The sequence below is a fragment of the Pyrus communis genome, chromosome 8 (genome assembly GCF_963583255.1).
Source record: "Pyrus communis chromosome 8, drPyrComm1.1, whole genome shotgun sequence".
NCBI classification, from domain to species: Eukaryota; Viridiplantae; Streptophyta; class Magnoliopsida; order Rosales; family Rosaceae; genus Pyrus; species Pyrus communis.
Window position 1 is genome coordinate 19114020 of NC_084810.1, and position 18939 is coordinate 19132958.

General features: G+C 37.1%; 1 protein-coding gene and 2 pseudogenes across 1 annotated transcript; all 3 read left to right on the top strand.

Moving 5' to 3' along the window:
* Nucleotides 1-1015: 1015 nt before the first annotated feature.
* LOC137743813 (putative pentatricopeptide repeat-containing protein At1g12700, mitochondrial) lies at nucleotides 1016-3005 on the top strand (annotated as a pseudogene).
* A 5116-nt stretch (nucleotides 3006-8121) lies between these two features.
* LOC137743074 (pentatricopeptide repeat-containing protein At1g62680, mitochondrial-like) lies at nucleotides 8122-8871 on the top strand. The gene has a single exon (XM_068482990.1). It carries the CDS (start codon nucleotides 8122-8124, stop codon nucleotides 8869-8871), a length of 750 nt encoding a protein of 249 aa, XP_068339091.1.
* A 2864-nt stretch (nucleotides 8872-11735) lies between these two features.
* Nucleotides 11736-13526, top strand: LOC137743075 (pentatricopeptide repeat-containing protein At1g63130, mitochondrial-like; annotated as a pseudogene).
* Nucleotides 13527-18939: the final 5413 nt, after the last annotated feature.

Consider the following 18939-nt stretch of genomic DNA (forward strand, 5'->3'; position numbering starts at 1 on the left):
GAAATAAATGCCTTGAGTTGTTGATATGGAGTTTAACGAGTCCTGTGGGTAATGTGTGTGCAATAAGAAGGCAATTGCAAGTAAATGTTTGGCTCCGTCAGTCTTCCATTTCTGAATCTAGAACAGGAAGGATGCTCAGGGCTGAAGAATTAAGATGCATGCCCTGAACAATCCCCTCATATTAACAGGTGCAGGCGTTGAGTAAATTTCAATAGTGCTGGCACGATAAACAGACTGGATGACAAGTAAAAGACCAGCAATTTGGAAGAGATCAATTTGGCATAAATGTGGAGTTAATCATTACGGTTATGCCTTGTCCCAACTGACGGTGTTTAATTAAGCGAGCATGTGCACGTAAGTACCAACCTGAAGAGAAAGTTGCAATTTCATATCCCAATACAAGGCAAAAACTGGCGGACTTTGCCATCCAACTGCGAGTACTACAAGCTCCTGGGTGAAAAGCAGAAGGGAATCCTGATACAGCGGCTATGTACTTCTCAGGAAGCCTTTCCTTCCGAGAACGAGCACCAGCATAAGATTTTGTAAGAATCTGGATATCTTTACAGATTACTACCATGAATGAAGAATGATTTGAGTTTGCAACTATTTTAACTCTAGAGATCCAAGAGACCTGCTGGTTTGAAGCTCGATGCATAAGTTGACATATCCATTGGTGGTATAGGCTTGGAAATGTAAGGCTCCCTTTTTATTGGATTACTATTATGACCTCGAATTACAAACCCTGCAGCAGCATTACGATAATACCATTAGCATGAACAAAACCATCAAAGCTAATTTTAAAAATGTATAGATTAGCCAGAAAGAAATCAAGTGAAACGCTAATGCGACTCTTTCAAAGTGGAACTCTCCATGTACGCTCCAAACAGTGCTCTCCGGAAATTTCACAAGTCCTGTTGGTAATATAAATTTGTGAATGGTAGGATATTACTATTTTGACCGTATTTTATTAGGGAGTTGTCTTTAATTTTGTCCGTCAAATAGGGATATTGAAGGTTGAGAGCTTTACCCTTCTTGTTTTCAAACTAAGAAGAAAAACAAAATCGCGCTAACAGGTTGAAGCAGATTCTTTCCTCCACAAATCATCCTCAGCAAACGTTTTTCGAAAGAGGATTTACGCACGGACTCGCTGACTCACTGAAGATGATGCGGGAAACAACAGCTGCTGCTTCTTCTTCTTCTTTGAAAGTTGGTTATGGCAGCAGCAGACTCGGACTCAGATTCGGAGGTATGCTGCCTTGTCTTGTTCAATCTTATTCTGTCGTTGTTTTCTTCAACAATTACTTGGGTTTGTTTCACTCTCGAGCTTCTAAATCGACGTAATCAAGAAACACCCAACAACACCAGCGTGTGAAAATCACTAATGTTGAGGATGCTCTCAATGTGTTCGACCAAATGCTTCAAAGGCGTCCTCTGCCTTCCATTATCCCTTTCACTCCAGTGTTGGGTCAACTTGCCAAGTTGAAACATTACTCAACAGTCATCTCCTTGAATAACCAAATGGTTGTGTCCGGAATTCGTCCAGATATTTATACTCTAACCATTATCATTAATTGCTTTTGTCATCTCAACCAAATGGAGTTTAGTTTGTCAGTCTTGGGTAACTTCTTCAAATTAGGTTTTGAGCCAAATGTCACAACCCACACCACTCTAATCAACGGCTTTCTTCTTAAGAATAGAGAGGCCGAGGCAGCAGCACTTTTCAACAAAATGATGGAAAGAGGTAATTGCAAGCCAAGTGTTGTTACTTTAGGCACCTTAGTAAAGGCCCTTTGCATGAAAGGTAACAACATTGCAGCTATCCAATTGCTTAAGAAGATGGAAGAAGGAGCTTGCAAGCCTAACGTTGTTATCTATAACACGATTATCGACAGTCTTTGCAAAGATACTCTAGTTGTCGATGCACTGCACATCTTCTCAGAAATGATTAGTAAGGGTATTTCCCCAACTATTGTTACCTATAACAAATTGATTCATGGAGTCTGTAAAATAGGGAAGTGGAAAGAAGCTACGAGATTGTTGAATGAAATGGTGCGTAAACATATCTTTCCAAATGTGCACACATTCAGTGTCTTGGCTGATACATTATGCAAAGAGGGGATGGTCCAAGAAGCAAGGAGCGTGGTTGAGATGATGATTCAAAGAGGTATCAAACCTAATACAGTTACTTACAACTCGCTTATGGATGGTTACTGTTTGCGAGGAGAAATGGACGAGGGGAAAAAGATCTTTGATCTAATGCTTAGCAAGGATTGCATGGTTATAACATATTGATAAACGGCTATTGTAAGCGTAAAAGGATAGATGATGCCCGAATGCTTTTTGTGGAAATGTCTCATAAGGGAGTTCCTGATACGGTTACTTATAGCACTCTTATTGATGGGTTTTGCAAGATGGGGAGAACACAAGATGCGCAGAACTTGTTCTCTCAAATGCAAGCTTGTGGCCAACTTCCAGACATTCAAACTTATTCTATTTTATTGCATGGCATGTGTGCAAACCAACAATTTCCCAAGGCAGTTGGATTGTTGGAAGAGATGGAGGGAAAGAAGTTGGATGTTGATATTGTAACTTACACTACTCTTATTGAAGGATTGTGCAAAGCTGAAAAGGTTGAATATGCATGGGATCTCTTTCTTAGTTTATCATCAAAAGGTATTCAACCTAATGTCAGGACATATACTATAATGATCAGTGGATTTTGTAATGGGGGACTAGCAAGTGAAGCAGAAAACTTGCTTAAAGAAATGGAAGAGAGAGGTTGTTCTCTAGATGGTTGCACGTACAACACAATTATCTGAGGGTTTATCAATAACAACGAGACATCAACGGCAGTGAAGCTTTTGAAGAAATGGTGGAGAGGGGTTTTTCTACAGATGCATCAACTGTGGAATCGATTGTTAATTTATTGTGTAAAGATAAAGTAGATCTCGCTTTGTTGGCATTTATAGAAAGACCATGATGAAATTGTTTTGCATTTTTTCAGTTTTGACGAATGATAAGTGTTAATAATTTATGGAATGATAGAGCAACTTTTATGGTATGATGAAATCTGTTGGAGAAGCAGAGTATATGGCCTGATATGAAATTCGTAGACATATTTATGGCTTGGTTTAGCTTTTCAGTTATTTTTTTGTGATAATTTCTGTTAAGGAGAAGCAATGGAGGAAATGATTGGAAAGTAGAATTCATGAACACTATGTTAATCTAAACAACATAGCCGATGATTGGAACCTGGGTTCTACGGGGGAGGGCCCACCTCTCTCTCGAAGATGGTCTTAGGCCATCTCCAACTGATCTGGCCAGAGGTCTAGAGGGTTGAAAATAAACCAAAGTGACACGAAAATCGTTTCCAACTGAGGGTTAGGCCAAAGGGCTCGTGGGTCCCACCAGCCCAAAAAAGGAGAAAAGGGCCGGCCAGAGGTCCAGAGGTTGAAAATAGACCGAAATGACACGAAAATCGTTTCCAACCTAGGGCTAGGCCAAAGGGCTCGTGGGTCTCACCAGCCCAAAAAAGGAGAAAAGGGCCAACCGGTTGGCCCAACCCAGCCAACTAGCCAACCCCAGGTCGGGCCAAATTTTTTAAACCAAGGGCTAGTTGACGTCAATTATTGTTGGATTTGATTTTTTTTTTTTTGGCCAATTTTTTTTTAAAAAAAATCCCATTTTTTCCCTATAAGTACCTAAGCCACTCCTACACCATTTCTCACGTAATTTTAATCATTCCATATGATCTCACTTCATTCTATTTCAATTCTTCACATTCTATTTTCTTACCTCTTCCAATAGTCTTTCCTTCAATTTGTTTCAATAATTTTCAAATGGCCACATCTGCAATGAAAGGTAGGGCTTGGACCCGGAAAGAAGATGAAGCTTTTTGCAGGGCTTATAGATGGGTCTCAGAAGATAGTGTGAGGGGGACTTCTCAAACAAGTGAAGGTGTTTGGACTCGTGTGTACAAAAAAAAAAAAAAACTATTGAGTTCTACGAAGGCACCACTCCACCAAATACTCGAAACAACTAGAATTGTTCTTCAAGATGGAAGAAACATATTCATCCAAGTTTGAATAAATGGCATCAAGCACTGTTAATGGTCGCAAGTAGACATGAAAGCGGCGCCAATTACTGCAACGAAGTAAGTGTTTTCACAATTTATTTTAGATATTTAATTATATTACATTTAATTTCATAAATTAATTTCCTTTAATTTTTGTAATTATATTTTCTAGGTACGCGAAGCGGAGGAATTGTATATGGAGGACAACTCGAAACCCTTTTAGCATCACGGTTGTTGGGAAATTTGTAAAGGGTGGGTGTTATTTGAAGATCCACCTCAACATAGTGTAGGTCCTACGCTAGTGTTCGGAACTGCATCCTCAGCTGTAGATGGGGATGAAGATGGATCTTCTACCATTTAAGAAACAAGGGTAGAAAATCCATCTTCGGTGAAGGTTCCATACCTAGGGCTATGAGACGAAACAAGGCCCAAAAATTGAAGGAAAAGGGTAAGGCAAATGATGATATCGCCTTTCAATGGGAAATATAAGCCTTTTTGCGATTAATGGCTGACCAAAATGCCATTGTCGTGGAAGAAAGGAACTGTAGGCATAAAGAATGGGCCAAACAAATACAATAAGAGATGGATGATATGAATATGCAAAGGAACACTTTGGATTGCATTCCAATGAGTAAGGCCTATTTTAATAGGAAAAAGAGGGAAATTATGACCCTACAACAGTTGTTTACCTCTGATGCGAATTATATAAGCACACAAATTAAAACCCTCTTTTGACAATTGTAGTATAGGTATAAGTAGAGATCGTTCTAAACCGGGGATTAGGAGGGATTGCTAAATCACTTGGAAACTGACTCAAAAACGTAAAACAAAGGTTAAAACACTAAACTGGACTCAAAGAATGCAAAACTACACACTTAAAACGCTAAAACAACCCAAAAGACTCAAAACAGCACCAAAACACTCAAAACTGCCTTAAAAACACAATCTGGGCAGTTTTGAGCACTTACACTAATTTAGACGAATTTGGGTGATAAATTGAATCAAAACACTTAGAAACACAAACTAAGACACTTTCTAACTAAATTGAACACTAAAGTAAAGGGGGATTGAGTTTTTGACGAAATTAAACAAAATGCACAGAATGTAATAAAACAGAATGTAAATACGAATTTGATGAAAATATGGATGGAATGCTAGCTAGAAGGTTCTTCTCCACACATGTCACACTTGCATACAAGATGATTTTCAGTTGGTCTTTCAATGAATCATGAAACTCAACACCCCGGGTTAATTAGGTTCGCTTAAATTAACCTTCAAGTTCTCCTTAAGTTAATGAATTGGATGGGACAACGCATACACAATTCAAAACATTCTCCAAAAGTCTTTTACGTGAAAAGCACAATAAAGATACAATCAAAGATCATTAAGCAACATGAAAACTATAAGTGTTGACAAGGCATTCGTTACTATGATGAGCATGAAACTAGTGCCAAGAATTCATTTAACGCGATTGTTTATAAGCAACCTCCACTACTTGTGAATATAAGTTTGTAACTATTAGGTGAAACTCACTTATATTCTAGCGTCATATTCATGCATGAAAACTAAGCGTGCACTCTCAATAAACATACACAAATAAGTTATCAATCAAGCAGTTAAACGAATTGAATCCACAACTCATGAAATTCCAACCGAAGGTAATCAATTTATATTGCAAGTATAAACATGGTTTTGAATCACCCCCTAGCTAACTAGGGATTTAGCCTCTCATGTTCACAGAAAGAGAAATAAAATTGAAATTAAACATAGAGAACAAAAGATTGATTACACCTAAAACGCCCAACGAATCCACTTTGAATTTCTGCACGTTTCAAGCTCCTCTTTCTCCTTTCTTCTTGCTGCGGCAGAGAAGGTTTTATGGATTTTTGGATGTTTTTCTGGTTTGTAGATGGGTTTATGGGGATATGGTGGTGCGGCAAGGAGGTGGGAAGGTGTATGGAGGTTAGGAATGGTGGCTGGAAGGGTGGAGTGGCTGCGACAGAGAAGGGAAGTGGCTGGAATGGATGGAGAAGGCTGCGGATTGAAGGGGTTTTTGGGTGATGGTGGCTGCGGCTTAGGGAGAGAATATGGCTGAAATATGAAAGAATGAATAATAGAGAATCTAGGGTGCGGCTAGGGTTTAAAATATATATGGTTTCAGAAAACAAAACCCTAGCTTATTTTGGTTAATTAAAATTAAATCAAAGGCTTTTAGAATTAGGAAATAAAATCAGAAATTAAAGAGGGAATGGCTGCAAGGTGCGGCTAGGGTTTTAAATTAGGAAGGAGCATGTGTTTAAATGCATAACCTAGGACAAAAATGCCCCCCCTTGCACGGCAAGGGAAGGAAAGAAAGGGAGAGGCCACGGCAAAGGGGTTTAAGGGGCCTAGGGCCTTTGTTTTGTGTCCTAAAGTGCATACAAGGCCTTCAAAGTGGCTAGAAAATACGGACGTTTCAGATTAGGAAAGGTTACCAAAACGGGAAACCTAGGGTTAACTTTCCTACTTCAAGTAGAAATCCTCGTTGAAGTAGGAATCCTCGTTGGAGTAGGAATTCATCGTGGAGTAGGAATTCATCGTTTCTTCAAGTCTTCAACTCATTCATTCCTCTTTTGCTCCAAAAGACTCCAATTTGCATCTTCTTGCACACTTTGGCTTTATAATATGAAAATGCACAAAAGTGACTTTAAACACTAAAATAACTAAGGAAACACAACATAAATGCACGAGAACAAGCCAATTAAGTTGCATGAATATGCTCCTATCAACCTCCGACTATCATCCTACAATGGCGGATGATGATGATGATTTTAGACTTTAAATTTAAGTTGTTGTAGTTTTTAAATTTAAGTTGTTGTAATTTTTAAATTAAAACAATAAATTATGTTTTGCCCTATGACCCTTTAGCCCCCTCGGTTGGAGATGGTTTTTTGCCACAGGGCTATTGTCTATGGCCCTCTGGCCCGTCGGTTGGAGATGGTAAAAAATATGGCTTGACACTATTCATTAAAATATTAATTTCTTGGAGGGTTATAGGGCTAAAACGAGCCCTCTGGCCCTTATTCTGTTGGAGATGGCCTTAGTAATCCTGTCAAATTTGGGAGTTCTCGCTAAGGAGTTCTAGCTAAGGGGTTAGTCGGAGCGAGTCTAATTTAATCTCATTAGACTTATGTTTCCTGTGTCTAACAAACACGGGAAATATTCACCTATTTGTGTGAATCCTCAATTTTTGTTTTCAAGACTACCGGTTTCAAATAAAAAATTATACGGAAGAGTCGAAGGCTAGTTCCAAATTCCAACCTTGCGCAAAGTGAACAACTAGTCGTGTTTTTTTTTTTTTTTTTTGAACAAACGATATTATTTACACTATTGTGACAAACTAATCTTGTTTGAATGCAATAGCAGCTTGTTTGTTTTTAATTTTTGAAATTAAAAAAATCCTTTCAATTTTAATATTTTACTCTTACATTACACAACCTTCTTCTGTTTCAAGAGTTATATTTTTCTGCTTTTACATCCAATTATTTTTTATGACGCCTTCGAGCACAGTGAATGAGTCGGTTTTCACCAAAAATAGGGAAATCACTCGTTATTAACCGGATGGTTGCGACCGGAATTCGTCCTGATGCATTTATTCTAGCTATTGTCATTAATTGCTTTCGTCATTTACACCAAATGAGTTTCAGTTTATCTGTCTTGGGAAAACTTCAAATTGGGTTTTGAACCAGATCCCGCAATCTTCAACTCTCTAATCAACGGCTTTCTTCTTGAGGATTGAGAGGCTGAGGCAGCAGCACTTTTCAACAAAATGATGGAGAGAGGTAATTGCAAGCCTGATGTGGTTACTTTCGGCACACTAGTAAAGGGCCTTTGCTTGAAAGGTAACAACACTGCAGCTATCCAATTGCTTAAGAAGATGGAAGAAGGAGCTTGCAAGCCTGACATAGTTGTCTATAGCACGATCATCGACAGTCTTTGCAAGGATACTCTAGTTGTCTATAGCACGATCATCGACAGTCTTTGCAAGGATACTCTAGTTCTCAGAAATGACGAGTAAGGGTATTGCTCCCAACGTCATTCCCTATACCTCTTTGGTTCATGGATTTTGCAAAGTAGAGAATTGGAAAGAAGCTAAAAGATTGTTTAATGAAATGGTGAGTAAACAAATCTTTCCAAACGTGTGCACCTTCAGTGTTTTGGTTGATACATATTGTAAAGAGGGTATGGTCCAGGAAGCAAGGAGCCTGGTTGAAATGATGATTCAAAGAGATATCAAACCTAATACAGTTACATACAATTTGCTTATGGATGGTTACTGTTTGCGAGGAGAAATGGGCGAGGCGAAAAAGGTTTTTGAAGTAATGCTTAGCAAAGGCTGCATGGTTGATACTTCTTGTTATAACATAATGATAAACGGCTACTGTAAAAGTAAAAGGATAGACGATGCCCGAATGCTTTTTGTGGAAATGTCTCATGAGGGAGTTGTTCCAGATACGGTTACTTATAACACTCTTATGGATGGGTTTTGCAAGATGGGGAGAACACAAGACGCACAGAACTTGTTCTCTCAAATGCAAGCTTGTGGCCAACTTGCAGACATTCAAACTTATTCTATTTTATTGCATGGCATGTGTGCAAACCAACAATTTCCCAAGGCAATTGAATTGTTGGAAGAGATGGAGGGAAAGAAGTCGGATTTTAATATTGTAACTTACAATATTCTTATTGATGGTTTGTCCATAGCTGAAAAAGTTGAATATGCGTGGGATTTCTTTTGTCGCTTATCATCAAAATGAATTCAACCTAATGCCAGGATGTATAATACAATGATTAGTGGATTTTGTAATAGAGGGCTAATATGTGAAGCGGAAAACTTGCTTAGAAAAATGGAAGAGAAAGGCTGTTCTCAAGATGGTTGGACGTACAACACAATTATCTGAGGGTTTATCAATAACAACGAGACATCAACGGGAGTGAGGCTTATTCAAGAAATGGTGGAGAGGGGTTTTTCTGCAGATGCATCAATTACGGAGTTGATCGTTAATTTATTGTCTAAAGATAGAGTAGATGCCACTTTGTTGGCATTTATAGAAAGACCATGATGAAATTGATTTGCATTTTTTTAGTTTTGACAAGTTTCAGTGCATCCTTCCCTTGAATGCTACATTGGAGAAGGGATTTGTTCCACTGTCGAGTCCAGTTCAGGTAGTCTTTCGTTCATGCATTGCCTTAGTGACGTATATGTGTTATTAATTGAATTTATCAATTAAGATTATGAAATCTGTTTCTGAAGCATAGTATCTGGACTAGTATGAATTATGTAGACTTAACGGGTGGGGAGTGAGCTAAGCCTCACAATGGGCTAGTAATAATACGGTTCAAATACACTGTTGATGAGAATCGAATCATAGATTTCTCACCTACAAGGGAAGAGAAATGTCGTTAAATAGTAGTGCTAAGTGGTTATACAACATTTTTCAATTTCAAGATTTAATTTTTTGTTTGAAGGGCTTTTATGTCCAATTAGTTAAACTGCATATCAAAACTGAATAGAAATAAAAGATATGGGCCGCAATGTAATTTCACACAAATCAAATTTTGCTGTTTTTTTTAAAAAGTAATGCTACACTTATCACCTATTTACACATTTGAATCATCTCTCTAATAGCGGTGGGGCCATCATCACATGTGGGTCATATCTCTGTTAGAGAGATAATACAAATATGTGGTAAGAATATCAATTTTGTTTTTTGAAGTTTCACCCACGTGATTCTAACATATCTTTCACCCACATGATTCTAACATATCTCACCAAACGTCAGCATCTCCTCTTTCTTTTTGTGCAAGGAAAGGGATCCTCTTCAGATCCACTTTGTGAGGATCCGAGAGAACCCCACATCTTAACCGTTCATCGTACATCGTACGGTTAGTTTTCGTCAGATATTATTTGTGTTTAATTTTAAATAAAAAAATCAAATAATTTCTGACCGCACGATATACGATGAACAACTAATTAAGATGCGGGGATCCTAGGATGGGATCCAATTCATTTGTGCAAAACCCTACAATTGTAAGACTTTGAGAATTTGTTACATACAATTATAAGAAAGTCTGCTGGAAGAGGAAGAAGAAAGAGAAAAAAAATGAGAGAGAGTGTGAAATACCAAATATTTCTGTTTGCCCCTTCAGGTTTTGCATTTCTTTCCTCAACCGTTGCACATTGGCTTTTATTTTTTTTTCTTGGAAGCTGTAATTTCCTTTGTTTATTAATTTTACTTTTCATTAGGGTTAGAAATTTGAGCAATAGTATGCTATTGTGATGTATTTTGAAAGGCTAAAGACAATTCTATGCATGTTTGAAGGAACAATTTGAGTTTGTCAAACATTATCTTAATCATACACGTTCGGTTTTCTCAATGGTAATCTTAATTGTTCATGTGTTGTACTATCTTGCTTAACTTGACGCCTTATTATTTTATCGTTTTGTTGTAACTTTCAGTTTGCCTTCAGATTTTTGGTGCACAATTACCTAATTAGTTTGTAAATTTGACACCTGACTTAGGGCTATATCTTTACTAATTAATAAAACACTCATTTTCAACCAAAATCCTATGAAATTACCAGTTTAACCTTCTAATTAAAATAGAACATGAATAAGAAATCTCTACTAATTAATAAAACACTCATTGTCAACCAAAACCCTATGAAATTATCAGTTTAACTCTCTAATTAAAACAGAATATGAATAAGAAATATGGAGCATAAATGTAATTTCACACAACCAAATTTTGCTTTTTTTTTTTCAAAGCCTCATCTACATATGATGTTAAAATACCTCCAATCTTTATTTAAAAAAAATAAAAATAAAAAATAAAAAAATAAAAAACAAAAGCCTTCCACTTCCCCACGTTCTCTCTCTCTCCCTCTCTCCTTCTCATTTTCTAAAAAAATGTGTTCATACACATAAAGTGTGTAGACAAATGCTAGTGTATGTAACTCACACAATTCGGACATGGACAATTGTTAAATACTTGTGCTCTTCATTGCTGACTCGTTTCACAGCTTTAAGCATGCAAAACTTTCATGCTCAGTACTTCTCACTTTTGCATCTAATAACGACTTCAATTTCCACTTAATACAACAGCTTAGTGATATTCCTCATCACTTGTAAGTGAAATGTCTTATATTTGAACCACATTAATATGGCTAACCCATTGTGAGGTTTTGCCCACTCCCTCCCTCTCTCTTGGTGTAGATAATATCGTTTGTTAAAAAAAAAAAAATTTATTATTCAATTTTAATGTAGTACTGGTGGCTTTGTCACAACATTCCATCCTTTCGGAGGCCAAAAAAATTTACGGAAATATTTCAGCCTCTCCTGACCACCATCATGTGATTTACCAACGTCAATAATTGAAATCAAGACGTGTCATATAAAATACGGGGCTTATTTGTATATATAATTGTCGGGGTGTTCTTCTTCATGCTTATATTGTCCCAACAAAAAAGAATCATTTTTTTTTTTCGTTGATTTGTGTTTTTATTTATAATTTGCGTTAATCTAGAACTAGAAAAAAACATGAAATTCATGCTCTTCAACTCTCACAGTCTTAAAACAACTCTTTGATTTGTGAGCAACTCTCAACTCGCTGACTTAGAGATGCTGAAGATGATGCGGGCAACGATTGCTGCTGCTTCTTCTTTGAAGGTTAGTTATGGAAGCAGCAGCACCAGAAGTATGCTGCCTTGCCTTCTTCAATCTTCTCCTGTTGTTGTTCTCTTCAACAATTACTTGGCTTTGTTTCACTCTCGAGCTTCTAAATTGACCAAATCTAGGAACACTCAACAAAAAACCAGCTTGTGAAAATCTGTAATGTTGAGGATGCTCTCAATTACTTGGCGTCCTCTGCCTTCCGTTGTCCCTGTCAACCAAATCTTGACTCAACTTGCCAAGTTCAAACATTATTCGGCAGTCATCTCCTTGAATAACCAAATGGTGTGTCTGGATTTCGTCCAGATGTTTATACTCTAGCCATTATCATTATTTGCTTTTGTCATCTCAACCAAGTGGAGTTTAGTTTGTCATTCTTGGGCAACTTATTCAAATTAGGTTTTGAGCCAGATGTCATGACCTACACCACTCTAATCAACGGCTTACTTAGGCTGCAGCACTTTTCAATAAAATGTTGGAGAGTGGTAATTGCAAGCCGAATGTGGTTTCTTTCGGCACATTAGTTAAGGGTCTTTGCATGAAAGGTAACAATGGTGCAGCAATCCAATTGCTTAAGAAGATGGAAGAAAATGCTTGCATGCCTAACGTAATTGTCTACAACACGATCATCGACAGTCTTTGCAAAGATGCTCTAGTTGTTGATGCACTGAACCTCTTTTTAGAAATGATGAGTAAGGGCATTGCTCCCAACGTCATTACTTATAACTCTTTGATTCACGGAGTTTGCAAAGTAGGGAGGCAGAAAGAAGCTACAAGATTGTTGAATGAAATGGTGGAGAAACATATCTTTCCAAATGTGCACACCTTCAATGTCTTGGTTGATACATTCTGCAAAGAGGGGATGGTCCAGGAAGCAAGGAGCATGGTTGAAATGATGACGCAAGGGGATATTGCACCCGATACAATTATGTACAATTCGCTTATAGATGGCTACTGTTTGCGAGGTGAAATGGACGAGGCGAAAAAGGTCTTTGAAATAATGCTTAGCAAAGGCATGGTTAATGCTCGTACTTATAGCATATTGATAAATGGCTATTGTAAGTGTAAAAGGATAGATGATGCTCAGATGATTTTTCTGGAAATGTCTCATAAGGGAGTTGTTCCAAATACGGTTACTTATAGCACTCTTATCGATGGGTTTTGCAAGATGGGGAGAACACAAGATGCACTGAACTTGTTCTCTCAAATGCAAGCTTGTGGCCAACTTCCAGACATTCAAACTTATTTTATTTATTGCATGGCATGTGTGCAAACCAACAATTTCCCAAGGCAGTTGAATTGTTGGAAGAGATGGAGGGAAAGAAGTTGGACTTTGTTATTATAACTTACAATATTCTTATTGAAGGATTATGCAAAGCTGAAAAAGTTGAACATGCATGGGATCTCTTTCGTAGTTTATCATCAAAGGGAATTCAACCTAATGTCAGGACATATGCCATAATGATTAGTGGATTTTGTAACCGGGGACTAGCAAGTGAAGCAGAAAACTTGTTTAGAGAAATGGAAGAGAAAGGTTGTTGTCCAGATAGTTGCACGTACAACACAATTATCCGAGGGTTTATCAATATCAATGAGACATCAATAGCGGTGAGGCTTATTCCAGAAATGGTGGAGAGAGGTTTTTCTGCAGATGCATCAACTATGGAGTTGGTTGTTAATTTATTGTCTAAAGATAAAGTAGATCCCGCTTTGTTGGCATTTATAGAAAGACCGTGTTGAAATTGTTTTGCATCTTTTCAGTTTTGACAAGTTTCGGTGCTTCCTTGTCTTGAATGCTACATTGGAGGGAGTTATTCTGCTGCTGAGTGCAGTTCAGGTAGCCATTCGTTCATGCATTGGCTAGTGATGTATGATATCTGTTGAAAAAGCAGAGTAATGGGACTGATACGAAATTCGTAGACATATTTATGGCTTGGTTTAACTTCTCTTTTATATTTTGGTAATAATCATCTTGAGGAGCTTATGTGTAATGAATTTTAAAGGATATGGGTCTGATGAAAGCAGCAATGGAGGAAATGATAGCTACAGGAGGAGGACTCAATCCATTTCTTAAACTTGTGCAGTTGCTCCAACACCAGATGAAAATTACAATACACATCTGATCAAATGATGCATCCGAATTCCATCATGAAAGGTACAATCTGTATCCGATCAAACGATGTCAGATGTGATTAAACAAAGTATATATGAATACCATCTTTTCTTAATCATTTTTCTATCTGCACTAAAGGACTGCAAGTTCACCATTGAAACAAACGCCTTGAGCTGTTGATATGGAGGTTCACGAGTCCTGTTGGTAATATATGTGCAATAAGAAGGAAATGGCTAGTAAATGTTTGGCTCCGTCAGTCTTCCGTTTCTGAATCCAGAACAGGGAGGATGCTCAGGGCTGAAGAATTAAGATGCATGCCCCGAACAAAGTCGACATATTAACAGGTGCAGGTGTTGAGTAAATTTCAATAGTGCTGACACGATAAACAGACTGGATGACTAGTAAAAGACCAGCAATTTGGAAGAGCTCAAATTGGCATAAATGTGGCGTTAATCATTACAGTGATGCCGTCTCCCAACTGACGGTGGTTAATTAAGCGAGCATATGCTAGTAAGTACCAACCTGAAGAGAAAGTTGCGATTTCGTATCCCAATACAAGGCAAAAATTGGCGGACTTTTCCTTCCAACTGCGAGTACTACAAGTTCCTGGGTGAAAAGCCGAAGGGACACCTGATACAATGGCTATGCACTTCTCGGGAAGCCTTTCTTTCTGAAAACGAGCACCAGCATTAGATGTTGTAAGAATCTGGATATCTTTACAGATTACTACCATGAATGAAGACTGATTTGAGTTAGCAACCATTTTAACTCTAGTGAACCCTAGAAAGTGTGGTCGTTCTACCTCTCAGAGTGATCCAAGAGACCTGCTGGTTTGAAGCTTGAAGCATAAGGCGACATATCCATTGGTGGTATAGGCTTGAAAATGTAAGGTTTCTTTTTATTGGATTACAAACCCTGCAGCAGCATTACCATAATACGATGAGCATGAATAAAACCATCAAAGCTAATTTAAAAAATGTATATATTAGACCATCTCCAATAGTGACCTAAAACCTAAAAATATTTAGCCCAGAAAATTAGGTTTTAGCTCAGAAACAGCTTTTCTGCTCCAACCCTTCTGTCTTAAAATTTTAGCCCGAGATTATCAAAGAATGAATTAAGGCTATTTTTTTTTTAAATAACTTTTAGAAAGAAAAAAAAAAATTATGTAGACTATCCTAAATTAATTATATGAACATTTTAACCTAAAAATATTTAAATTCCGATAAATTTTGAAAAATCACTAAATCAATACATGAAAATCATGATAAACCACATAAACTTAATACAAACGACATTTAAAAAACCACATAAACTTAATACAAATGACAATTAATAAACCACATAAACTTAAAAATAAAAAAAAAATAAAAAAATAAAAAAAAAGAATAAAAGACAATTAATAAACCACATAAACTCAATACAATCGAAAACTCATAAACTTAATAATGATATCCACCATCTTGACTTGGTGATGGACTTGGGTGATGGTCTTAAGATGAATCATCATCTTGAAATATACTCCTTGTGGCATTCCTTTGTAAAATGTCCTTTTGCTTACCACGTAAGTATTTCTTCCTCTCTAGAGTGTATTTGTCGAGGTCCTTCATCATCAAATTAATTTCGAACCTTTCTTGCTCCCTATACTGATGCGAGAATTATACACGCACAAATTAAACCCTCTTTTGTCAATTGTAGTATAAGTATAAGTAGGGATCGTTCTGGACCGGGGATTAGGAGGGATTGTTAATCACTTGGATTTGACTCAAAAACGTAAAAACACAATATAAAACACTATACTAGACTCAAAGAATTCAAAAATACTTTAAAACATAAACTAAACAGATTCTAAGCACTAAAGAACAAGAAAGTAAAGGGGGGTTTTGATTTGACGAAAATTGAAATAACGAAACAAGTTAATAAACTAGACAGAATGTAAATATGAAATTGATGAAATGGAATGAATTAGTTAGAGGTCTATTCTCCACACATGACACATTTATATATGAATCGATTCTCCAATTGCTTTTCATTAACTATGATGCTCAACACCCCAAGTTAACCGTGATGCACTAATTAACTCTCAAATTTTCCTTATGTTATTGAATTGGATGATGCATGCGACAATTCAAATCATTCTCCAATGGTTCTCAACATGAATGCATAGAAGAGATACAATGAGAGATCATGATGCTCTATGAAAATTATAAGTGTTGACGAGGCAATTGTAACTATGAATGCATGATACTCTTGCCAAGAATTCAATTAACGCGGTTGTGACTAGCAACCTTCACTACTCATGTTTATAAACTTGTGACGATTAGGTGAAACTCGTTTATAAACTAGCATCGAGTTTATGCATGAAGACTAAGTATGCATCCCTAATCAACATACAAAAACAAGTTTTTAATAAACATGATAATTGAATTACAATCACAACTTAACAAATCACAATTGGAAGAAATCAATTCATATTTCAAACATGTTCATGGCTTCAAACTTTCCCCTAACTAAAAAGAAATTAGTTCCACATGTTTAACATAATTGAACAACAAGTTAAATTAAACATGAAAACAGAAACAAAAGAAGAAAGATGAATTTGATGGAATTGAATGGATGGGAAGTTAGCTACGGGGTTCATCTCCACATATGTTATACTTGCATAATAAAACGATTTCCAATTGCGTTTCAATAAATCATTAATTCTCAACACCCCAAGTTAACCGTGATGCACTAATTAACCTTCAAATCTTCCTAACGTTATTGAATTGGATGATTGCATACGACAACCCAAAACATTCCCCACAAGTCCCCTACATGATTGCATAATAGAGATACAAGCAAGAATCATTACGCTCTATGAAAATTATAAGTGTTGACGAGGCATTCGTTACTATGATTGCATGAAACTTATGCCAAGAATTTATTTAACGCGATTGTTTATAAGCAACCTCCACTACTTGTGAATATAAGTTCATAACTATTAGGTGAAACTTACTTATATTCTAGCGTCATATTCATGCATGAAAATTAAGCGTGCACTCTCAATAAACATACATAAATAAGTTATCAATCAAGTAGTTAAACAAATTGAATCCACAACTTATGAAACGCAATTAGAAGTAATCAAATCAAAATGCAAGTATAAACATATATTTCGAATTCCCCCTAGCCAAGGGGGGTTTAGTTCCTCATGGTACAAAATAAAGAGAATCAAAGAAACACCTAAACATTCCAACAACTCAAACTTGAATTGTATGAACGTTTAGGCCCTCTTCTCTTCCATTCCTCATTCGTACAAAACAAAGAGTATTGAAATTAAACATTGAAATCAAAGAAACACCTAAACATTCCAACAACTCAAACTTGAATTGTATGAACGTTTAGGCCCTCTTATCTTCCTCTTCGTTGTAGCACAAGGTCTAAGGATAATTTGATGGTGTGAATGGTTTGGGGAGTGGTGGAGGAATGGAAGAGGAGTGGTGGAAATGGAAGGATGGTGTTTGGATTGTAAGGGAGACTCACGGCACAAAGGGGGAAGTGTTTGTGGTATGTACAATGGATGAATTTCTGAAATGGAAGTGTGGGATGAATTGAGATGTGTATGAATTGAATTAAAGGGTGCATGTGTTGATGATTTGTGGTTGTGGAGATGCACGGCACATGTGTAGGAATGATTATGGATGCATGTGTTGAATGATTTCTTGGTGAGGGATGTGGAGTGGCTGGAATGATGAAAGAATAAAGGGTGCATGTGGGTTAATTAATTAAGTGTATGATATGATAAGTGAATGATTTAAGTGTTTAAAATAGGGAACAAAGCCCTTCCTTGCATGGCAAGGGAGGGAGACACAAGGAAACACACGACAATGTCCTAAGGTTGCAAGGAATGTTGTTTTTGTGTTCTAAAATGCGTAGGAGTCTTCAATGATGCTCAAACATGAGGTCTTTTAGGATTTAACTTTCCTACTTCAAGTCTTCAATTTCGTCCATCCTCTTGGCTCCAAGCATATGATATCCATTCCAATCTCTAATTTGCTCCAAAAGGCTCCAAAAGGCATCATTTTGCATACCTTGCCCTTAGAACCTACAAACACACGAAAATAGCTTAAAGTACTAAAATAACTAAAGAAACATAACGTAAATGCACGAGAACAAGCCATTTAAGTCGCATGAATATGCTCCTATCATATACCCTTGTTCATTCATGGCCAAACGCATTTGGGCCGATTCTTCTTGCCGAGAGATATGGTTTTCGTTCATTCTTACCATTTCGCTAGCAAATTGTGCATGCATTGGATCTTGGGACTTCCCTTTTCTCTTTGCATCCTTTTGCTTATCTCTACCTGGGGGCCTTGCAAAAGAAGATGTTGGAGTCATTTGTTCGACACCTTCATTGTCGGCAAAATTCACACCTTCATTGACATCATTTAGGGGTGGGGCATCACGATGAAATAATCTTCCACATTGTTGGTTCGCATCGGTTCCCCACCTCGGACAATCCTTGAGGATGTTCCAAGCATGATGTAACTTAAAAGCTTGATTTTTTGGTGTAGTTCTTGTCTTGTAAATTGCCATTGCTTTGTCACCCTATGCAACAAATGCATAAAACTAATTAGTTGCAAAATACTATTATGTACATGACAACTAAAATATCAACAAAGAAACTCACAATTTTTTAGGTGCCCCTTCCACTAGGCATGTCAACTGTGGCTCTTTCCAAGCTTTCCTTCCACAAAGTGCATGCTTTGTTGATAATCTTCCACCGATCATAAACACCACCAACTTCCCTTCGACCGGCGTTGGAGTTTTCATGGAACTTATCAATGATTTTACCCCACAAAACCTTTCTATTTTGATTTGTGCCGACGACACCATCTTTGCTAACAGAAATCCATGCCAAACATAAAGCAATATCTTCATCAAAGGTCCAATTACGACCTCTAACATGCTCTTTTGCCATCTTGAAAAATTTGGAAATGAGAAGAAATGGTAGAAAGAAAAATTGGAAGCATTGTAGGAGAAAAGTGAGTTTTGTGT

Excerpts from the sequence above, each read along its gene's own strand:
- LOC137743074 (XM_068482990.1), top strand. The coding sequence starts at position 8,122 with ATGACGAGTAAGGGTATTGCTCCCAACGTCATTCCCTATACCTCTTTG.